The sequence below is a fragment of the Tachysurus fulvidraco genome, chromosome 1, assembly GCF_022655615.1.
Source record: "Tachysurus fulvidraco isolate hzauxx_2018 chromosome 1, HZAU_PFXX_2.0, whole genome shotgun sequence".
Classification (NCBI taxonomy): Eukaryota; Metazoa; Chordata; class Actinopteri; order Siluriformes; family Bagridae; genus Tachysurus; species Tachysurus fulvidraco.
Genome location: NC_062518.1, coordinates 45,134,207 through 45,154,361, shown reverse-complemented (window position 1 = coordinate 45,154,361; position 20,155 = coordinate 45,134,207). Strand labels below are relative to the sequence as shown.

The 20,155-nt window shown below is 42.5% G+C and overlaps 1 protein-coding gene across 6 annotated transcripts; it reads right to left on the bottom strand.

The window, feature by feature from the left end:
- Positions 1-434: 434 nt before the first annotated feature.
- Positions 435-19,817, bottom strand: LOC113648492 (myosin-11-like). 6 transcript variants are annotated; one of them, XR_007144810.1, is made up of 23 exons: positions 19,405-19,808; positions 19,115-19,179; positions 17,677-17,766; positions 17,388-17,513; positions 16,883-17,041; positions 16,653-16,775; positions 15,904-16,074; positions 14,982-15,140; positions 14,742-14,864; positions 14,399-14,569; positions 7,786-7,944; positions 7,546-7,668; positions 7,171-7,338; positions 6,989-7,051; positions 6,837-6,866; positions 6,502-6,672; positions 5,593-5,751; positions 5,356-5,475; positions 4,967-5,137; positions 1,307-1,465; positions 1,111-1,189; positions 686-862; positions 435-563 (listed from the first exon to the last, which is right to left on the bottom strand). XR_007144810.1 is itself a non-coding variant. In XM_047823148.1 (22 exons), exons 1-22 carry the CDS (start codon positions 19,547-19,549, stop codon positions 849-851), a joined length of 2,748 nt encoding a protein of 915 aa, XP_047679104.1. In that variant the 5' UTR covers positions 19,550-19,808; the 3' UTR covers positions 685-848. The 6 variants fall into 6 exon arrangements, 2 of the variants coding, with proteins under 2 accessions (XP_047679104.1, XP_027011500.2); XR_007144811.1 differs by lacking the exon at positions 6,837-6,866 and having other exon boundaries at positions 19,405-19,806; XM_047823148.1 differs by lacking the exon at positions 435-563 and having other exon boundaries at positions 685-862.
- Positions 19,818-20,155: the final 338 nt, after the last annotated feature.

Below are 20,155 nucleotides of genomic sequence, written 5' to 3'. Positions count from 1 at the left end.
AGAAGTTAGTTGTGACTAGAAATTGTTATTAACAAAAAATTGTTAGTATAAAATATTAGAGCATCAGAATGAGCTGGAGAGGAGTTGGCTCATAAACAACTCTAGGCAGACCCTTGTAATGGTAAGATTATCCTGATCAGGAGGCGATCGTGCATTGTGCATCTAGCTTCCTCTCTCATGCTACACAAGAAGCGTTGAGGTCTGTTGCGCAACAGCACAATTAAATTGTGAACCGTACACTGTTCTCTTGCCCGTGCCTACCAGTGTGCTATTTTCTCAAAATGTCCACAACACAACATTTTACAGCTGTACTTTTTCCTTTACTACAGCACAGTGACACACTGCCACAGAACCATTACTCTTACCATAAATACTCTTACCACTGACTGTAACCTCAGTTCATGTTCACATCAATCATCAGAATGAAACATTAGTAAACATATATTCTTCCTTTCTTTATTCTTATTTTCTGTCAGTTGCAGAGTCACTTCTTTGTGAAATCACACCGATCATGATGTGGATCCCGGGCTGCTCTCACTAAACCCAAGTGGTTGGTCCTGTTTCTGTAAAAACAGAGATTTCATATTTATGCTATTTTAACTGTGCCTTATTTTCTGGTCCATAAAAGACATGTGGTTTAGTACAGCAGACAAGGAAATGTAATGTAAGGGTTTTTCTCACTTACGTTCATTAGCTCATACTCTCTGTCAATTTCAAAGAGCTCCTTTTCCAGTTCCTTTACTGTTTTTCCAGCTCAGTCTCAGTATCTCCACCTTGTTTGTCAGGTCAGACCTCTCCTTCTGCAGCTGAGTGATGGTCTCCACATCCTTCTGATGTTTCTCGCACCTTCAGCCAGACTGAGCTGAGAGAACAACAATTAAGGCTCAGTGACTTTATTTACTTCTACACACATTCAGATGCTTATAATACTGACTTATTACTCAGGAGAATTGTCTAAATGAGTTAGTGGATAAGTAAGGAAAGATGCGAAGAAACAAGTACACACACACACACACACACACACACACACACACACACACACACACACAGTGTTTACAAAGAGTTTACTACAGTATCATTGTTTCATGAGAAGGAATGTATTCATCTCACTGTTTTTCGCCTCCAGTTGAGTGATGGTCTTCTTAATCTCATCATTCTCTGCTTGAAGGATGCTGTGAGCCTCTCGCTCCTAAAACACATACAGAGGACACATGAGGTTTAATTTGAGCACTTAATGCTTAAACAGAAGTAAAGTCCTCATGGTCTTGATAAAGGAGCTGATTGGTGCAAGGCTTTTCTCACTTACATTTACAAGTTCAACACACTGCAATAGTTTATCAAGGAGCTGTTTCTCCATGTCCTCCAATGATCCTTTCAGCTCCTCTATGTGTTTTGTCAGGTGAGTCTTCTCCATCTCCAGCTGATGGATAGTCTCCAAATACTTCTCAGCATCAGCCAGAGTGGCCTGAGCGAATAAGAATTAAGGCTCAGTGAATCAGAATCAGATTTATTGGCCAAGTTTGTTGACACACACAACGAAATTGGTTTTTGACTCTCAAAAGTACAGACGTAAATAACACTATACAACACAAGATAATACAGACTATACAAGACAATTCAGATGTGATACAATAGCCATTATGAGTACTAAATATGAATACAGAATATATAATATATAAGACTGATAAGTTCTGTGGGAAATACATAAATGTATTTACTTCTACTCACACATCCAGACACTTAAATACTGACTCATTACTCACGAGAATCGTTTAAATGTGTTGGAGGAATGAATCTAATCCATGAATCTGTTTAATCGGAATTGTGGTGGAATTTTTTACTTTAGAGATGTTTGTGAGGCCTTGTCCTTCTATGCTCATGACAGGTAGTTATTGTGACTAGAAATTGTCATTGCCAGTGGTTGTTTAAGATAAGATAAGATAAGATAAGATAAGATAAGATAAGATAAGATAAGATAAGATATATACCTTTATTCGTCCCACAATATAGAGTATATAAAAAAAACAAAAAGGTGTAAAAAGAGTAATGGTTACAAAGACGACATATTGCACACAGGTATTATTACACATTTTTCAAAATTTCTGTTATTGCACATGTTTAAAATACTTTTTTATTGTTATTATTGCAGTTAAACAGTAATACCAGTGTGTATTATATTGACTGGGATCAGCTTTGATTGTAAAGTCTAATAGCAGCAGGGAGAAAAGAGTTTTTAAGAGTTTTAAAGTTTTATTTTTGTTAAAATTGAGAAAATTTAAAGATACCCAAGCTTTCACGTCAGATAAGCACCCTAAGTGTTTCCAGCCCATCAAGATGAGGTTTTAGGGGTAAATAGACTTCAGTGTCGTCCGCATAGCAATGGAACGACAGCCCATGTTTCCTGAAAATAGACCCTAATGGGAGCATATATAATGTAAAAAGAATGGGAGCTAAAATAGATCCCTGAGGAACACCACAAGATACACAAGCACAAGTACAGCAGTCTCTGATGTATATTCCTCAATATTAACACTGAACTTATTATTTGACAGATAAGATTTAAACCATTCAAGGGCCACTCCTTTGATACCAGCACAACGCTCCCAAGAGAGCAAGACCAATGCAATGATTTATCGTATCAAAAGCCACACTCAGATCTAGCAGTACAAGTACAAGTACAAGTACAAACCCCAGAATCAGCAGCTATTAACACATCATTAAGAACCTATTTTTTAAAACCTGATTGAAAGAGCTCAAATACCTTATTTCTATCCAGAAAACTGCAATTGTTGCAACACTGTCTTCTCTAAAATCTTTGAAATAAAAGGCAAATTAGAAACAGGTCTAAAATTAGCCAAAACATTTAAGTCCATGTTTGGTTTCTTTAACAATAGCCGAACTATAGAATGTTTTAGCTTTTCCGGTACTATGCAAGTTTCCAGACTTCGATATATAATATTTAGTATATATTGATATATAATATTGAGACAATGTCTATTGTAAAAAGCGTTATACAAATAAACTTGAATTGAATTGAATTGAATATTTAAAAGATATGGTCCCAATGCAGAAAATACTTGTTTCAAAAGAAATGAGGGGATGGCATCCATAGTGGTGCCTGAAGGCTTTAATTGACCCACTATTTCTTGTAGATGAGAAAGAGAAAGAGGTTCAAATTGCTTAAACTCTGTCATACAAGCCACAGAGATAGAAGGGTCAGCAGAAGGACAAGATATTCCAGATCTGATATAGAGCAAGAACTCTTTTTACTGTTTTTAACTCTATTATTAATCCACCCGTTTATGAGTACCCTGCAGCGTCAAAGACTCTGTGTGATGATTTTCTGATTTTCTGACATTTTTTGTCAATAAGATTAGTAATGAGTTTCATAAAGTAGCTGGATCTTACTGCTCTCAATGCCTTTTAGTATTTTAACAATGACTCCCTTGATATTTCAAAAGAGACAGGAAGCTTATCTTTCTTCCATCTACGCTCTGCTCTTCTGCAGAACTGCCTCAAGGTGCGTATGTTGTCATCAATTCATGGCTCAGCTCTTGGATTAGATTTTAAGATCTTTACAGGAGCTACTGTGTTTAAAACATTCACACATGTAGAACTGAACTCTAACAAAAGCTCATCTGCACTTAATTCATACTGGTTTGCATCCATAGCTTGCATAATATCACAAAAAGCGGATTAGAAAAGTGTACTAGTAGTAGAATTGGTTAATCGTGATTAAGGATTTGCCTTTTAACTTGCAAGGAGTTTGATAATGTAGGAATAGAAAACATAACACATTTGTGATCAGAAAACCCATTATCCACTATCTCCAGATATTAAAGAGAAATACCATATGATAACACAAGATCAAGAGTGTGTCCACCTTGATGGGTAGGTACATTTATATGATGATCTAGATCAAAGGCATTTATCAAACGTAATCAACTCTTTGGCTGTGTATGTTAAAATCTCCAAGAAATAACAATTTCATACTTTAAAGTACTTTAAAGTACATAAGTTAAAGGCGGGGTCTCCGATTTTTGAAAGCCAATGTTGACATTTGAAATCACCAAAACAAACACTCCCCTAACCCAAATGGGTCCCACCCCTGTATTGATAGCTCCGCCCACACATACATACGTAACCCAGGCAAATAATGGAAAGAAATGTGTCTATCATAGCTGAAGGGAAGAACAATACGGTTGCAGATAAACAAACAAGCAAAAATGACACACAAGCATAATCTTGTAAAGGACAAAGGCATATATTAGTTCTGTGTAACAAAGCAAAACCAACGTTACTCACCTATCGAGAAGGAAAAAAGCACCTCGGCGTCTTCAGTAAAGTCGGCCACATATTCACAGGTCGGAGTTTCCCGAGTCAATAACTCCTGAGCTAAACGCTGTTACTACACAAAACGCGGTTGTAGCTGCCTCTCTACATTACTACAATAGAAAAGAGGTGTTATTTGTGTAGTAACAGCGTTTAGCTCAGGAGTTATTGACTCGGGAAACTCCAATCTGTGAATATGTGGCCAACTTCCTGCTCCTTCAGTTCTCTACAGTGCTGGAAAGCTGATCCTATATTAACACGTCCTACTTCTTGCCTTATCGTAAGCCTTTCTTCGCTGTCTTTGTTTTTATCCTCCATGTCAATGTTAAAACCGCTTTCTGCTAATGTCACACATGCGCACTGAACACTCTCTCTGCCGAATATTGACAAGCCCCTTTCTGCTCATTGGCTACACGTTTGTTTTGATTTTTGCTTTGATTTTTGTTTATTATTCGGCCCGACTCAGTTTTCTGAAGCATTTCTCAAAAATCTGAGACCCTGCCTTTAAAGTACAATTACATAGATTTAAGGTACTTCATACTTTAAATCACTCAAAACTCAAACTTCCACAACAAAATTAAAGTCCTCATCTTATTACTAAAATGCTGATTAGTGCAAGGCTTTTCTCACTTACATTTGTTATCTCGTCATACTCTCTGATAGACTCAAAGAACTCCTTATCCAGTTCCTCTACTGTGTCTCTCAGTATCTCCACCTTGTTTGTCAGGTCAGACCTCTCTTTCTGCAGCTGAGTGATGGCCTCCACATCGTTCTGATGTTTCTCTTCACCTTCAGCCTGACTGAGCTGAGAGAACAACAATTAAGGCTCAGTGACTTTATTTACTTCTACACACATTCAGACACTTGTAAATATTGACTCATTGGTGAAAAAGTGAGGAAAGATGTGAAGAACAAGTATACACACACACACACACACACACACACACACACACACACACACACACACACACACACACAAAGAGTTCACTACAGTATCATTGTTTCATGAGAAGGAATGTTTACCTTCAGTAACTCCTTCTGAATCAGAATCTTCTTTATCTCAGTGTTTTTCTCCTCCAGTTGAGTGATGGTCTTCTTCATCTCATCATTCTCTGCATGAAGGATGCTTTGAGCCTCTCGCTCCTAAAACACATACAGAGGACACATGAGGTTTAATTCGAGCACTTAATGCTTAAACAGAAGTAAAGTCCTCATGATCTTGATAAAGGAGATGATTGGTGCAAGGCTTTTCTCACTTACATTCACAAGTTCAACACACTGCATCAGTTTATCAAGGAGCTGTTTCTCCATGTCCTCCAATGATCCTTTCAGCTCCTCTATGTGTATTGTCAGGTGAGTCTTCTCCATCTCCAGCTGATGGATAGTCTCCAAATCCTTCTCAGCATCAGCCAGAGTGGCCTGAGAGAATAACACTTAAGGCTCAACGAATTTATTTACTTCTACACAAACATTCAGACACTTTTATATACTGTCTCATTACACAGGAGAATAGTCTAAATGTGTTGGTGGAAAGTGAGGAAAGATGTCACACCATGTTAAACACAACATGTTTAATTTATCCTAAGGTGTTCCAACAGTTTGAGGTCAGGACTCTGTGCAGGCCAGTCAAGTCAAACTCGCTCATCTACAATATGTCTTTATGGACCTTGATTTTTGCACAGGTGTGCAGTCATGTTGGAATAGGATGGGGAAATCCCCGAACTGTTCCCACAAGGTTGGGAGCATGAAATTGTCCAAAGTGTCTTGGTATGCAGAATCATTAAGAGTTCCTTCCACTGGAACTAAGGGGCTAAGCCCAACCCTTGAAAAACACCCCCTTACCATAATCCCCCATCCACCAAACATTACACTTGGCACAATGCAGTCAGGTATCAGTATCGTTCTCCTGACAACCACCAAACCCAGACTCCTCCATCGGATTTCCAGACAGAGAAGCTTGATTTGTCAATCCAGAGAACATGCCTCCACTGCTCTAGAGACCAGTGACGGTGTGCTTTACACCACTGCATCTGACACTTTGCATTGCACTTAAGGCTTAGATGCAGCTGCTCAGCCATTGAAACCCAGTCCATGAATCTGTTTAATTGGAATTAAAGTCCTCATCTTATTACTAAAGGGGCTGATTAGTGCAAGGCTTTTCTCACTTACATTTGTTAGCTCGTCATACTCTCTGATAGACTCAAAGAATTCCTTATCCAGTTCCTCTACTGTGTCTCTCAGTATCTCCACCTTGTTTGCCAGGTCAGACCTCTCCTTCTCCAGCTGAGTGATGGTCTCCACATCCTTCTGATGTTTCTCCTCCCCTTCAGCCAGACTGAGCTGAGAAAACAACAATTAAGGCTCAGTGACTTTATTTAATTCTACACACACATTCAGATAATACTGACTTATTACTCAGGAGAATAGTCTAGATGTCTTGGTGGAAAAGTGAGGAAAAATGTGAGGAAACAAGTGCACACAGATTCCTGAGAAAAAATGTTTACCTTCAGTAACTCCTCCTGGTGACTACACATCTACACACACATTCAGACACCTTTAAATACTGATTCATTACTCAGGAGAACAGTCTAAATTCTGAAAATGTGAGCAAATAAGCAGGTATAGCAGTCTAAGTTTAGTGAGATGAAATTTTTACCTTCTTTAGCTCATTATACTCGGTCTGAAGGAGGCTGTGAACCTCCCACTCTCGCTCACACTCCTAAAACACACAAATAAATAACACAAGATGGAAATTTGAGTGTTTAATGTTTAAACAGAGTTCAGAAGGAGAAAAAAATAAACAAGAGGATGGTTAATGTTAGGTTTTTTCACACTTACATTCATTAGCTCATACTCTGTGTCAAACTCAAAGGACTCGTTTTCCAGTTCTTCTACTGTGTCTCTCAGGATCTCCACCTGCTTTGTCAGGTCAGACCTCTCCTTCTCCAGCTGAGTGATGGTCTCCACATCCTTCTGATGTTTCTCCTCACCTTCAGCCAGAGTGAGCTGAGAGAACAAAACAATTAACGCTCAGTGACTTTTACTTCTACACACACATTCAGATGCTTATTATTCTGACTCATTGCTCAGGAGAATAGTGTAAATGTATTGGTTGGAAAAGTGGGAAAAAAATGTGAGGAAACAAATACACACACACACGAGTTTACAAAGAGTTCACTACTGTATCATTGTTTCATAAGAAGAAATGTTTACCTTCAGAAACTCCTCCTTCTGAATTAGAGTCTTCTTCATCTCACTGTTCTTCTCCTCCAGTTGAGTGATGGTCTTCTTCATCTCATCATTCTCTGCTTGAAGGATGCTGTGAGCCTTTCGCTCCTAAAACACATACAGAAAACATATGAGGTTTAATTTGAGCACTTAATGCTTAAACAGAAGTAAAGTCCTCATGGTCTTGATAAAGGAGCTGATTGGTGCAAGGCTTTTCTCACTTACATTTACAAGTTCAACACACTGCAATAGTTTATCAAGGAGCTGTTTCTCCATGTCCTCCAATGATCCTTTCAGCTCCTCTATGTGTTTTGTCAGGTGAGTCTTTTCCATCTCCAGCTGATGGATCGTCTCCAAATCCTTTTCAGCATCAGCCAGAGTGGCCTGGGAGAATAAGAATTAAGGCCCAATGAATTTATTTACTTCTACACAAACATTCAGACACTTTTAAATACTGACTTATTACTCAAGAGAATAGTCTAAATGTGTTGGAGGAAAGATGTGAGGAAACAAGTGCACACACACACACACACACACACACACACACACACACACACACGCATGTTTAATTCACCCTTAGGTGTTCCATCAGGTTGAGGTCAGGACTCTGTGCAGGCCAGTCAAGTTCCTCCACATCAAATAAATCAAATTAAATTGTATTTGTCACATGCACATACATACAGGGTACGATATGCAGTAAAATGTTTTATGCAACTGTCCGGTATAAGAATAAAGAATATAAAAAGTATAAAAAACAAAAAAATAAAAATAGAATAAAATAATAAGAATGTATAAACTATATAAAAAAACTATATAAGAAAACTATATAAAAATATGAAGAAATAATGTATATACATATACATAAAAATACATATACAAAAATGTGTATGGTTTTTAAAGATTGTCCTTAAAGTGTCCAGGTGTAAATAGTGTATAAAGTGGCACTGTGCTGTGCAAGTCCAGAGATAAAGTGTCCTTTGAATGTCCAGGTGAAGTATGGTGTGTAAATAGTGTATGGAGTGTATAAAGTGTATAAAGTGGCACTGTGCTGTGCAAGTCCAGAGTTAAAGTGACAGTGACAGTCCAGAATTAAAGTGTCAATGCAAAAAAAGTGGGGGTGCATAGAACAGTGGGGATGGAGAGAGGTCCAGTGTTAGATCCTGGGTGTCTCCTGGTTTAAGATCCGGAAGGCCTGCGGGAAGAAGCTTCCCCTCATCCTCTCTGTGTTTGCTTCCAGGGAGCGGAAGCGTTTCCCTGAACGCAACAAAGAAAAGAGTCCATTGTTGGGATGGCTGAGATCTTTTACAGTCGTCCTGGGTCTGGTCCGGCACCACGTGCTGTAGATGTCCCGCAGGTCAGGGAGCTCACTGTGGATGGTACGTTCAGCTGACCGCACCACCCTCTGGAGGGCTCGCCTGTCCTGCATGGTACTGTTCCCGAACCAGGAAGTGATGCTACCCATCAGGACGCTCTCAATGGTGCAGGTGTAGAAGGTCTTTAGCACCTGAGATGGTAGTTTGAAGTCCCTTAAGCGTCTCAGGTGGTACAGTCGCTGCCGGGCCTTCTTCACCAGGGTGTTGATGTGACAGGACCAAGACAGGTCCTGTGTGATGTAAACACCTAGGTACCGGAAACTGTCCACTCTCTCTACTGGGGTCCCGTTGATGTTAAGCGGTTGGTATGACCACTCCTGCTTTGTGCTGAAGTCCACTATCAACTCTTTAGTTTTGCTGACGTTCAGGAGAAGATTGTTCTCCTGGCACCATCTCTCCAGGTTTTTAGTTTCCTGTAAGTAGGCCGTCTCATCGTTGTTGGAGATCAGGCCCACCACAACAGTGTTGTCAGCAAACTTGATGATTGTGGTGGAGTTGGAAGTGGCCACACAGTCATAAGTGTACAGTGAGTACAGCAGGGGGCTCAGAACACAGCCCTGGGGGGCTCCAGTGCTGAGAGTGAAGGTGGATGATGTGTGTTTCCCCACCCGTACAGTTTGTGGTCTGTCAGGAAGTTTGAGATCCACTGACACAGCGGCAGGCTGAGTCTCAATTATGGTGTTGAATGCTGAACTGTAGTCCACAAACAGCATTTTCGCATAATTCCCTTTTCTGCAGTCCAGGTGGCTCATCGTTTTATGGAGAAGATGAGCAATGGCGCCCTCAGTAGAGCGGTTCTGGCAGTATGCGAACTGTAGTGAATCCAGTGTGTCTGGTAGTGATGCAGTGATGAAGTCTCTGACAAGTCTCTCAAAGCACTTCATCACTACTGAGGTCAGAGCTACAGGGCGGTAGTCGTTGAGGCAGGTGGGCTGGGGTTTCTTCGGGACAGGAACAATGGTGGACTGTTTGAAGCATGAAGGGACAACAGACTGTTCCAGTGAGAGGTTGAATATCTCAGTGAACACCGGTGCTAGCTGGTCAGCGCAGGCTTTCAGAACCCGACCTGTGATGCCGTCTGGTCCTGCTGCCTTCCTTGTATTCACTCTCTTGAATACCCTCCTCACATCATGCTCTGAGATGATGAACGTGTTTACATCTCCAGCTCTCTCAGCGTGCATGCTGTTTGAAGCAAGCGTAAAAGGTGTTTAGCTCGTCAGCCAGAGAAGCGTCCACATTCCCCATTCTAGAAGCAGGTGTTCTATAGTCAGTAATGTTCCTTAGTCCCTGCCACTGGCTCCCAGAGCCACCATGTTGGAACTGTGACTCTTGTTTCCTCCCATAGCGCCGCTTTGCTTAATTCACCGCTCTGCGCACACACTGATTGGTCAGTCCAGCACTCTGAACTAGAGCTTCCTGTTTCAGTCTTTGTTTGTAAACAGGCATGAGGAAGATGGCGGCATGGTCCGATTTCCCAAACGGTGGACGTGATTGTGCCTTGTAGCTGTTCTTAAATGGTGTGTAGCAGTGGTCCAGTGTCCTTTCGCCCCTGGTGGGGCAGGTGACGTGCCTCCTAAAGTTCGGTAGTGCGCGTTTGAGGTTGGCACTATTAAAGTCAGTCACCCACCACAATGAGTCCCGATGCTGTTTGGTGTAGTGTTAGTGTGTCGTGTAAGTCCCATACTGCAGTGTCCGTGTCCGCTTGAGGTGGAATATAAATGGCACTGACTATGACCGAGCTGAATTACCGGGGCAGATAGAAGGGCCGACATTTGTTGGTCAGTAGCCCCAGATTTGGTGTGGAGGAGCGTGTAAGAGGAACGATGCTCATGCTGTTGCACCAGTGTTTGTTCAACATCAGACACACTCCACCACCCCTTGACTTCCTCGACTCCAGTGTTCTGTCCATGCAATGAACCAAGAAAAACTCGGCCAGCTGGATGGTGTGGTCCGGTACCGCAGGGTTCAACCATGTCTCAGTGAAGCAGAGAAGGTTGCAGTCCCGAATGTCCCTCTGAAACTTGACCCTTGCCCTGAGGTCGTTGAGTTTGTTTTCCAGAGACTGGACATTGGCTAACAGGATACTAGTTAAGAGAGCGCGGTGTGCGCGTGCCCTCAGCCTGTTCCTGACACCGGCTCGTTTCCCTCGCAGATGCCGGTCCTTTGTTCCCCCTCAGGATCTCGCTCGGCCAGCATGGGTCCAAGTTTAAAAACAGCAAAGGGTGAGTGGATTGTACACCAATAGATATCAGAGTGTCTCAGTCATATCTAATGATGTCCATTTCTATAAGTAAAACTGTAGCTATTTAAATAAAAATCTAAAATAAATATCCATCCATCCATCCATTTTCTACCACTTATCTGGGACCAGGTCGCGGGGCAGCAGTCTAAGCAGGGATGCCCAGACTTCCCTCTCCCCAGACACTTCCTCCAGCTCTTCCGGGGGTATACCGAGGCGTTCCCAGGCCAGCCGAAAGATATAGTCCCTCCAGCGTGTCCTAGGTCCCTCACTCGTGAACAAGACCCCAAGATACTTAAACTCCTCCACTTGAGGCAGCTCTCCACCAACCTGAAGTGGACATGCCACCCTTTTCCGGCTGAGAACCATGGCCGCAGATTTGGAGGTGCTGATTCTCATCCCTGCCGCTTCACTCTCAGCTGCAAACCATCCCAGTGCACGCTGGAGGTCCTGATTTGAGGAAGCCAACAGGACAACATCATCTGCAAAAAGCAGATACAACATAGCGTGGTCCCCAAACCGAACTCCCTCCGGCCCCCGACTGCCTGTCCATATAAATAATGAACAGGACCGGTGACAAAGGGCAGCCCTGCTGGAGTCCAACATGCACCCCCCACAGGTCACCACGAGGGACACAGTCGAATGCCTTCTCCAGATCCACAAAGCACATGTAGACTGGTTGGGCAAACTCCCATGAACCCTCCAGCAGCCTGGCGAGGGTATAGAGATGGTCCAGTGTTCCACGACTGGGACGAAACCCGCATTGTTCCTTCTGCATCCGAGGTTCGACTATCGGCCGAATTCTCCTCTCCAGTATCCTGGCATAGACTTTTCCGGGGAGGCTGAGGAGTGTGATCCCTCTGTAGTTGGAACACACCCTCCGGTCCGGTCCCCCTTCTTAAACAGAGGGACCACCACCCCAGTCTGCCAGTCCAAAGGCACTGTCCCCAACCGCCACGCGATGTTGCAGAGGCATGTCAACCAAGACAGCCCCACTACATCCAGAGACTTGAGGTACTCAAGGCAGATCTCATCCACCCCCGGTGCCTTGCCACTGAGGAGCTTCTCAACTACCTCGTTGACCTCAGCTTGGGGGATCGACGAGTCCACAACTGAGTCCTCGGCCTCTGCTTCCTCAGTGGAAGATATGTGTCAGTGGGGTTGAGGAGAACCTCGAAGTACTCCTTCCACCGTCCGAGAATGTCCCCATTTGAAGTCAGCAAATTCCCACTCCTACTGTAAACAGTGTGAGCAGGGCACTGCTTCCCCGTCCTGAGACGCCGGACGGTTTGCCAGAATTTCTTCGAGGCCGACCGATAATCCTTCTCCATGGCCTCACCAAACTCCTCCCATACCCGAGTTTTTGCCTCCGCAACCACCCGGGCTGAAGCTCGCTTGGCCCTCCGGTACCTCTCAGCTCCCTCCGGAGTCCCCCGAGCCAACCAGGCTCGATAGGACTCCTTCTTCAGTTTGACAGCATCCCTTACATCCGGGGTCCACCACCGGGTTCGGGGGTTGCCACCACGACAGGCACCGGAGACCTTACGGCCACAGCTCCGAGCAGCCGCATCAACAATGGAAGTGGAGAACATGGTCCACTCGGACTCAATGTCTAAAACCTCCCTCGGGATCTGGTTGAAGCACTGCCGGAGGTGAGAGTTGAAGATCTCTCTGACAGGAGACTCTGCCAAACGTTCCCAGCAGACCCTCACAGTACATTTGGGTCTGCCAAGTCTGTTCAACTTCCTCCCCTGCCATCGGATCCAACTTACCACCAGGTGGTGATCAGTTGACAGCTCCGCCCCTCTCTTTACCCGAGTGTCCAAGACATACGGCCGGAGGTCAGATGAAACCTCCACAAAGTCGATCATCGACCTCCGACCTAGGGTGTCCTGGTGCCACGTGCACTGATGGACACCTTTATGCTTGAACATGGTGTTCGTTATGGACAAACTGTGACTAGCACAGAAGTCCAATAACAGAACACCACTCGGGTTCAGGTTGGGGGGGCTGTTCTTCCCAAACACGCCCCTCCAGGTGTCACTGTCACTGCCCACATGAGCGTTGAAGTCCCCCAATAGAACGACGGAGTCCCCAGTCGGAGCACTTTCCAGCACCCCTCCCAGAGACGACAAGAAGGTCGGGTACTCTACACTGCCATTTGGCCCGTAAGCACAAATAACAGTGAGAGACCTATCCCCGACCCGAAGGCGCAGGGTAACAACCCTCTCGTTCGCCGGGGTGAACTCCAATACATGGCGGCTGAGCTGGGGGGCTATGAGCAAGCCCACACACCAGCCCGCTGCCTCTCACCGCGGGCAACTCCAGAGTAGTAAAGAGTCCAGCCTCTCTCGAGGAGTTGGGTTCCAGAGCCCAGGCTGTGCGTGGAGGCGAGCCCATCTATCTCTAGTCGGTATCTCCAACCTCCCAGCGTGGTGACATTCCATGGCCCTAGAGCCAGATTCTGTGTCCGGAAATTGGGTCACCGAGGCCCCCGCCTTTGGCTGCCACCCAATCCACAATGCACCGGCCCCTTACGGTTTCTCCTGCAGGTGGTGGGTCCACTGGAGACTGGAAAATAAATTTAAAAAAAATAAGAAGACTAAAATAAACAAAAAAGTCAAATTGTAACCGGAGCAGTTGCGACGGCAGTCAACCTCACCGGTGCCATGTTGGTCAGAGCGCACAGAGCTTGATCAAACTCGCTCATCCATGTCTTTATGGACCTTGATTTTTGCACAGGTGTGCAGTCATGTTGGAACAGGAAGGGGCAATCCCTGAACTGTTCCCACAAGGTTGGGAGCAGGAAATTGTCTTGGTATGCGGAATCATTAAGAGTTCCTTCCACTGGAACTAAGGGGCCAAGCCCAGCTCTTGAAAAACAACCCCCTACAATAATCCCCCATCCACCAAACATTAAACTTGGCACAATGCAGTCAGGCAAGTACCATTCTCCTGACAACCACCAAACCCAGACTCCTCCATCGGATTTCCTGACAGAGAAGCTTGATTTGTCACTCCAGAGAACATGTCTCCACTGCTCTAGAGACCAGTGGCAGTGTGCTTTACACCACTGCATCTGACGCATTGCATTGCACTTAGTGATTTAAGGCTTAGATGCAGCTGCTCAGCAATTAAAACCCAGTCCATGAATCTGTTTAATTGGAATTAAAGTCCTCATCTTATTACTAAAAGGGCTGCTTAGTGCAAGGCTTTTCTCACTTACGTTCGTTAGCTCGTCAAACTCTCTGATAGACTCAAAGAACTCCTTATCCAATTCCTTTACTGTGTCTCTCAGTATCTCCACATGCTTTGTCAGGTCAGACCTCTCCTTCTGCAGCTGAGTAATGGTCTCCTCATCCTTCTGATGTTTCTCCACACCTTCAGCCAGAAAGAGCTGGGAGAACAACAATTAAGGCCCAATGAATTTATTTACTTCTACACACACATTCAGACACTTGTAAATACCGACTCATTACTCAGGAGAATAGTCTAAATGGACAGACGAGCACAAACTGTTTACAAAAAGTTCACTACAGTATCATTGTTTCATAAAAAGAAATGTTTACCTTTAGCAACTCCTCTTTCTGAATTAGAGTCTTCTTCATCTCACTGTTCTTCTCCTCCAGATGAGTGATGGTCTTCTTCATCTCATCATTCTCCGCATGAAGGATGCTGTGAGCCTCTCTGTCCTAAAACACATACAGAGGACATATGAGGTTTAATTCGAGCACTTAATGCTTAAACAGAAGTAAAGTCCTCATGGTCTTGATAAAGGAGCTGATTGGTGCAAGGCTTTTCTCACTTACATTCACAAGTTCAACACACTGCATCAGTTTATCAAGGAGCTGTTTCTCCATGTCCTCCAATGATCCTTTCAGCTCCTCTATGTGTTTTGTCAGGTGATTCTTCTCCATCTCCAGCTGATGGATCGTCTCCAAATCCTTCTCAGCATCAGCCAGAGTGGCCTGAGAGAATAACAATTAAGGCCCAATGAATTTATTTACTTCCACTCAAACATTCAGACACTTTTAAATAATGGCTCATTACTCAGGAGAATATTCTAAATGAATGTGTTGGTGGAGAGTGAGGAAAGATGTCACACCATGTTAAACACAACATGTTTAATTTATCCTAAGGTGTTCCATCAGATTGTGGTCATGACTCTGTGCAGGCCAGTCAAGTTCCTCCACATTAAACTCGCTCATCTACAATATGTCTTTATGGACCTTTATTTATGCACAGGTGTGCAGTCATGTTGGAACAGGAAGGGGAAATCCCCGAACTGTTCCCACAAGGTTGGGTGCAGGAAATTGTCCAAAGTGTCTTGGTATGCTGAATCACTAAGAGTTCCTTCCACTGGAACTAAGGGGCCAAGCCCAACCCTTGAAAAACAACCCCCTACCATAATCCCCATCCACCAAACATTACATTTGGCACAATGCAGTCAGGCAAGTACCGTTCTCCTGACAACCACCAAACCCAGACTCCTCCATCGGATTTCCAGACAGAGAAGCTTAGTTTGTCGCTCCAGAGAACATGTCTCCACTGCTCTAGAGACCAGTGGCAGTGTGCTTTATACCACTGCATCTGATGCTCTGCATTGCACTTAGTGATTTAAGGCTTAGATGCGGATGCTCGGCCATTGAAACCAAGTCCATGAATCTGTTTAATTAAAGTCCTCATCTTATTACTAAAGGGGCTGATTAGTGCAAGGCTTTTCTCACTTACATTTGTTATCTCGTCATACTCTCTGATAGACTCAAAGAACTCCTTATCCAGTTCCTCTACTGTGTCTCTTAGTATCTCCACCTTGTTTGCCAGGTCAGACCTCTCCTTCTGCAGCTGAATGATGGTCTCCTCATCCTTCTGATGTTTCTCCTCACCTTCAGCCTGACTGAGCTGAGAGAACAAAACAATTAAGGCTCAGTGACTTTATTTCTTCTACACACACATTCAGATGCTTATAATAACGACTTATTACTCAGGAGAATAGTCTAGATGTCTTGGTGGAAAAGTGAGGAAAGATGTGAGGAAACAAGTACACACACACACACACACACACACACACACACACACACACACACACACAGTGTTTACAAAAAGTTCACTAAATTTTTTACATTTACAGCATTTGGCAGACACACTTATCCAGTATTATTAGATACATTAACTCTGGTTCACTAGGTTATATACTTAAGATGCCAGTTGAAGCGTTTCATGAATAAGTAGGTCTTCAAACCGTCGTCTGAAAATAGCCATTGACTAAGCTGTCTGGACCCCTAAGGGAAGTTCATTCCACCACCTTGGTGCCAGAGCAGAAGTCTTTTTGTATACTTGCCTTTTACCCTGATGGTAAGAACCAGTCAAGCAGTGCTGATTGATCTGTGGGTGCAGGGTGCAGTGCGAGGAGTGATCAGGGCTTTGAGGTAATAGGGTAAGAGAAACAGTATCATTGTTTCATGAGAAGGAATGTTTACCTTCAGTAACTCCTCCTTCTGAATCAGAGTCTTCTTCATCTCACTGTTTTTCTCCTCCAGTTGAGTGATGGTCTTCTTAATCTCATAATTCTCTGCATGAAGGATGCTGTGAGCCTCTCGCTCCTAAAACACATACAGAAAACACATTTGAGTGCTTAATGCTTAAACAGAAGTAAACTCCTCATGGTCTTGATAAAGGAGCTGATTGGTGCAAGGCTTTTCTCACTTACATTCACAAGTTCAACACACTGCATCAGTTTATCAAGGAGCTGTTTCTCCATGTCCTCAAATGATCCTTTCAGCTCCTCTATGTGTTTTATCAGGTGAGTCTTCTCCATCTCCAGCTGATGGATCGTCTCCAAATCCTTCTCAGTATCAGCCAGAGTGGCCTGAGAGAATAACAATTAAGGCTCATTAAATGTATTTAATTCTACACACACATTCAAACACTTTTAAATACTGACTCATTACTAGGAGAATAGTCTAAATATATTGGAGGAAAGGGGAGGAAAAATGTGAAGAAACAAGTGCACACAGATTCCTGAGAAGAAATGTTTACTGTACCTTCAGTAACTCCTCCTGGTGACTACACCTCTACATACACATTCAGACACCTTTAAATACTGTTTCATTACTCAGGAGAACAATCTAAAGTCTGAAAATAATAAAATGTTCCTAAAACATGAAGAAACAAGCAGGTATAGAAGTCATAGTTTAATGAGAAGAAATGTTTACCTTCAGTAACTCCTTCTGGTCAAACAGAGTCCTCTTCTTCTCGTTGTTCTCTTCCTCCAGGTAAATGATGGACTCACTGTTCTCAGCCTGGAGGATAATGTGGGCCTCCTGCTCTCGCTCGTACACCTAAAACACACACATGTTGAAAAGTGGTTTAAATGCAGTCACATGTTAACATGAGAATAGCTTAAAAATTGGAGGACTCACAAAAAGTACACACACACACACACACACACACACACACACAGTTCACACAAGTAGATATGTGTTTCTGAGAAGAAATGTTTACCTTTAGTAACTCCTTTTCATGTGCCAGAGTCTTCATCATCTTCTTCTCCTCTTGGAGGAATCTGTGAGTCTCTCGATCTCTCTCACACGCCTAAAACACCCATGGGGTAAGAGAGGTTTAGACTTGACGGCAAATGACAAAAAAAATGGAACATTTAGAGCAGTGTTTTTTTAACCACTGTGCGCCGGCACATTAGTGTGCCGTGAGAGATTGTAAAGTGTGCCGTAGGAAATTATTAAATTTCACAAAATTACATAATAATTACACTATATACATACATACAGACACTTGACAATGGCATATTATTTGCAGACAATTAATGCTTTGTGAAATTAACGCTTTGTGAAATTTAATAATTTCCTACGGCACACCTTACGATCTCTCACGGCACACTAGTGTCACTCGTGTAGACACTCGTATACACATATGCAGTACATATATATATATCTGTATATACGAGTGTCTGTATAGACACTCGTATACGCATATGCAGTATATATATATATATATATATATATATATATCTATATATCTATATATATATATATATATATATAAATATATATATACACGAGTGTCTGCACTGATGGAGCTGCAGCCATGGATGGGTGTCATGGACAGGCACACCAAAGGCTTTGTAAGCAGAGTGCAGGAAGGAAACCCAGAAGATAACCCTTTACAAGAGGAGGAGGAGCTAACTGAACTAAGACAAAATCGTGATTTAAAGCTAAGCTTTGTTGATCTACCTTTGAACAGTTTTTGGTTGGCTGCTGCCAAGGAGTTCCACAAACAAAGCTATTTTGACATTGCTCCCATTTTCCATGGCTGTGTTAGCTTCTCAAACCTGACTGCTATAAAAACTAAAAAGAGATAGAGAGTGAGAGCTGTTGAGAAAGAGCTTTGCGTCTGTCTTTCTTCAACTCCTGTAGGATATCGGCTCTGTGTTCATCCAAACAGGCCCAGGTTTGACACCGAATGAGTAAAAATATGAAACATAAGAAGACTTTTTTCTTTGTGTTTATTTGATTCATATTCAAGACAGTCTGACAAGAATGACTATTTATTGGTAACATAGGCTACAGAGTTTAATTCTTTTAACATTTTCGGTTGGTGGTGTGCCTTGTGATTTTTTTCAATGAAAAAGAAACATACCTTGGTTCAAAAAAGGCTAAAAAAAAACCCACTGATTTTGAGTATTATTTGTGTGTGAGTGTGTGTGTATGTGTGTGTGTGTGTGTGTGTGTGTGTGTGTGTGTGTGTGTGTGTGTGTGTGTGTGTGTGTGTGTGTGATATTTATTAAAGTTACTACAGTGTGTGATTAGTGTAAAGAAACATTCGAATGTGAATGGTGTAAATGTGAAGCTGCAGTTCTGCTTTTAGTAAGAGACTGTAAATGTCCACTATGTTCACTATGGGGATATGAACAGAACAAACTTACCATCATCTGGTCCTGAACAACCTCTGTGGGTCGGACCAGAGCCGGTTCCGTGGTCTGTTCATATACTGGGTATAAAAATAAATAAATACAAAATTGTCCATGAATAAAGTGTTTGTTTGTTTATTTATTAACAATATTTTTCACTTGTGACCCTGGTGAAACTCTACAGAATTACAATTATTCCACTTTTAAACGAAGCTCCTGAATAAAAAGACTTTAGTGATGGTCAGTATCAGAGACAAGTAAACTGAGCACAGCATGTTTACACCAGGACTGAGACATAGTTGTACCTTGAGGGACGGTGGTTTGTTCTCCGTCGTCACGTTTAAAACAACAGTAAATGAAGGCTGTTGTGGCTGCAGCTTCAGCGGTTAACAGCAGGGGGCGCAATAGAAGATCCATTACCGCGTTAATAACTACACTGAAAAAAATCATTTTTTTAATCTCTACAAAGATCAGAGTAACTAAAACAAACAACTTATTGTCTCATAGTACGACAGATTTCTAAAGCTCAATGAATTTTTAACAATTCTGTGTCGGTTCTGTTCGCTTCTAAATCGATTCTACTATGTGACGTCACAGGCGTCGCCTGGCAACCGAAAAAAATGCGTGCGAACACGTGATACAGTTAAATAAACAAATAAACAAACAAACAAATAAATAAATAAATGAGCACCCCACTAAAGTGCATCACTATTTCTTATTAAATACATTACGTATATTGAGCTAAACGAATGAATAAAGCAGATAGTCAAATATTATTATTTAAAAATAAACAGTGAAGAAAAAATACTCTTTAACTCTGAAAGTTTTGTGATAAAGTGAGTCATTAGTCTCAGTTCAACACTTTCATTTTTTTGTTTGTTTGTTTTTCATCAGCTCCTTTCTGTGCTTGTGCCCTTCATTAAGCCACCTTGAGATATTAGGATCAGCAAGGCTCTCAAGTTTTGAAAACAGTCAAGCATGACATCTCCATTTATTATTTTGTGTGTGTGTGTGTGTGTGTGATTATATATATATATATATATATATATATATATA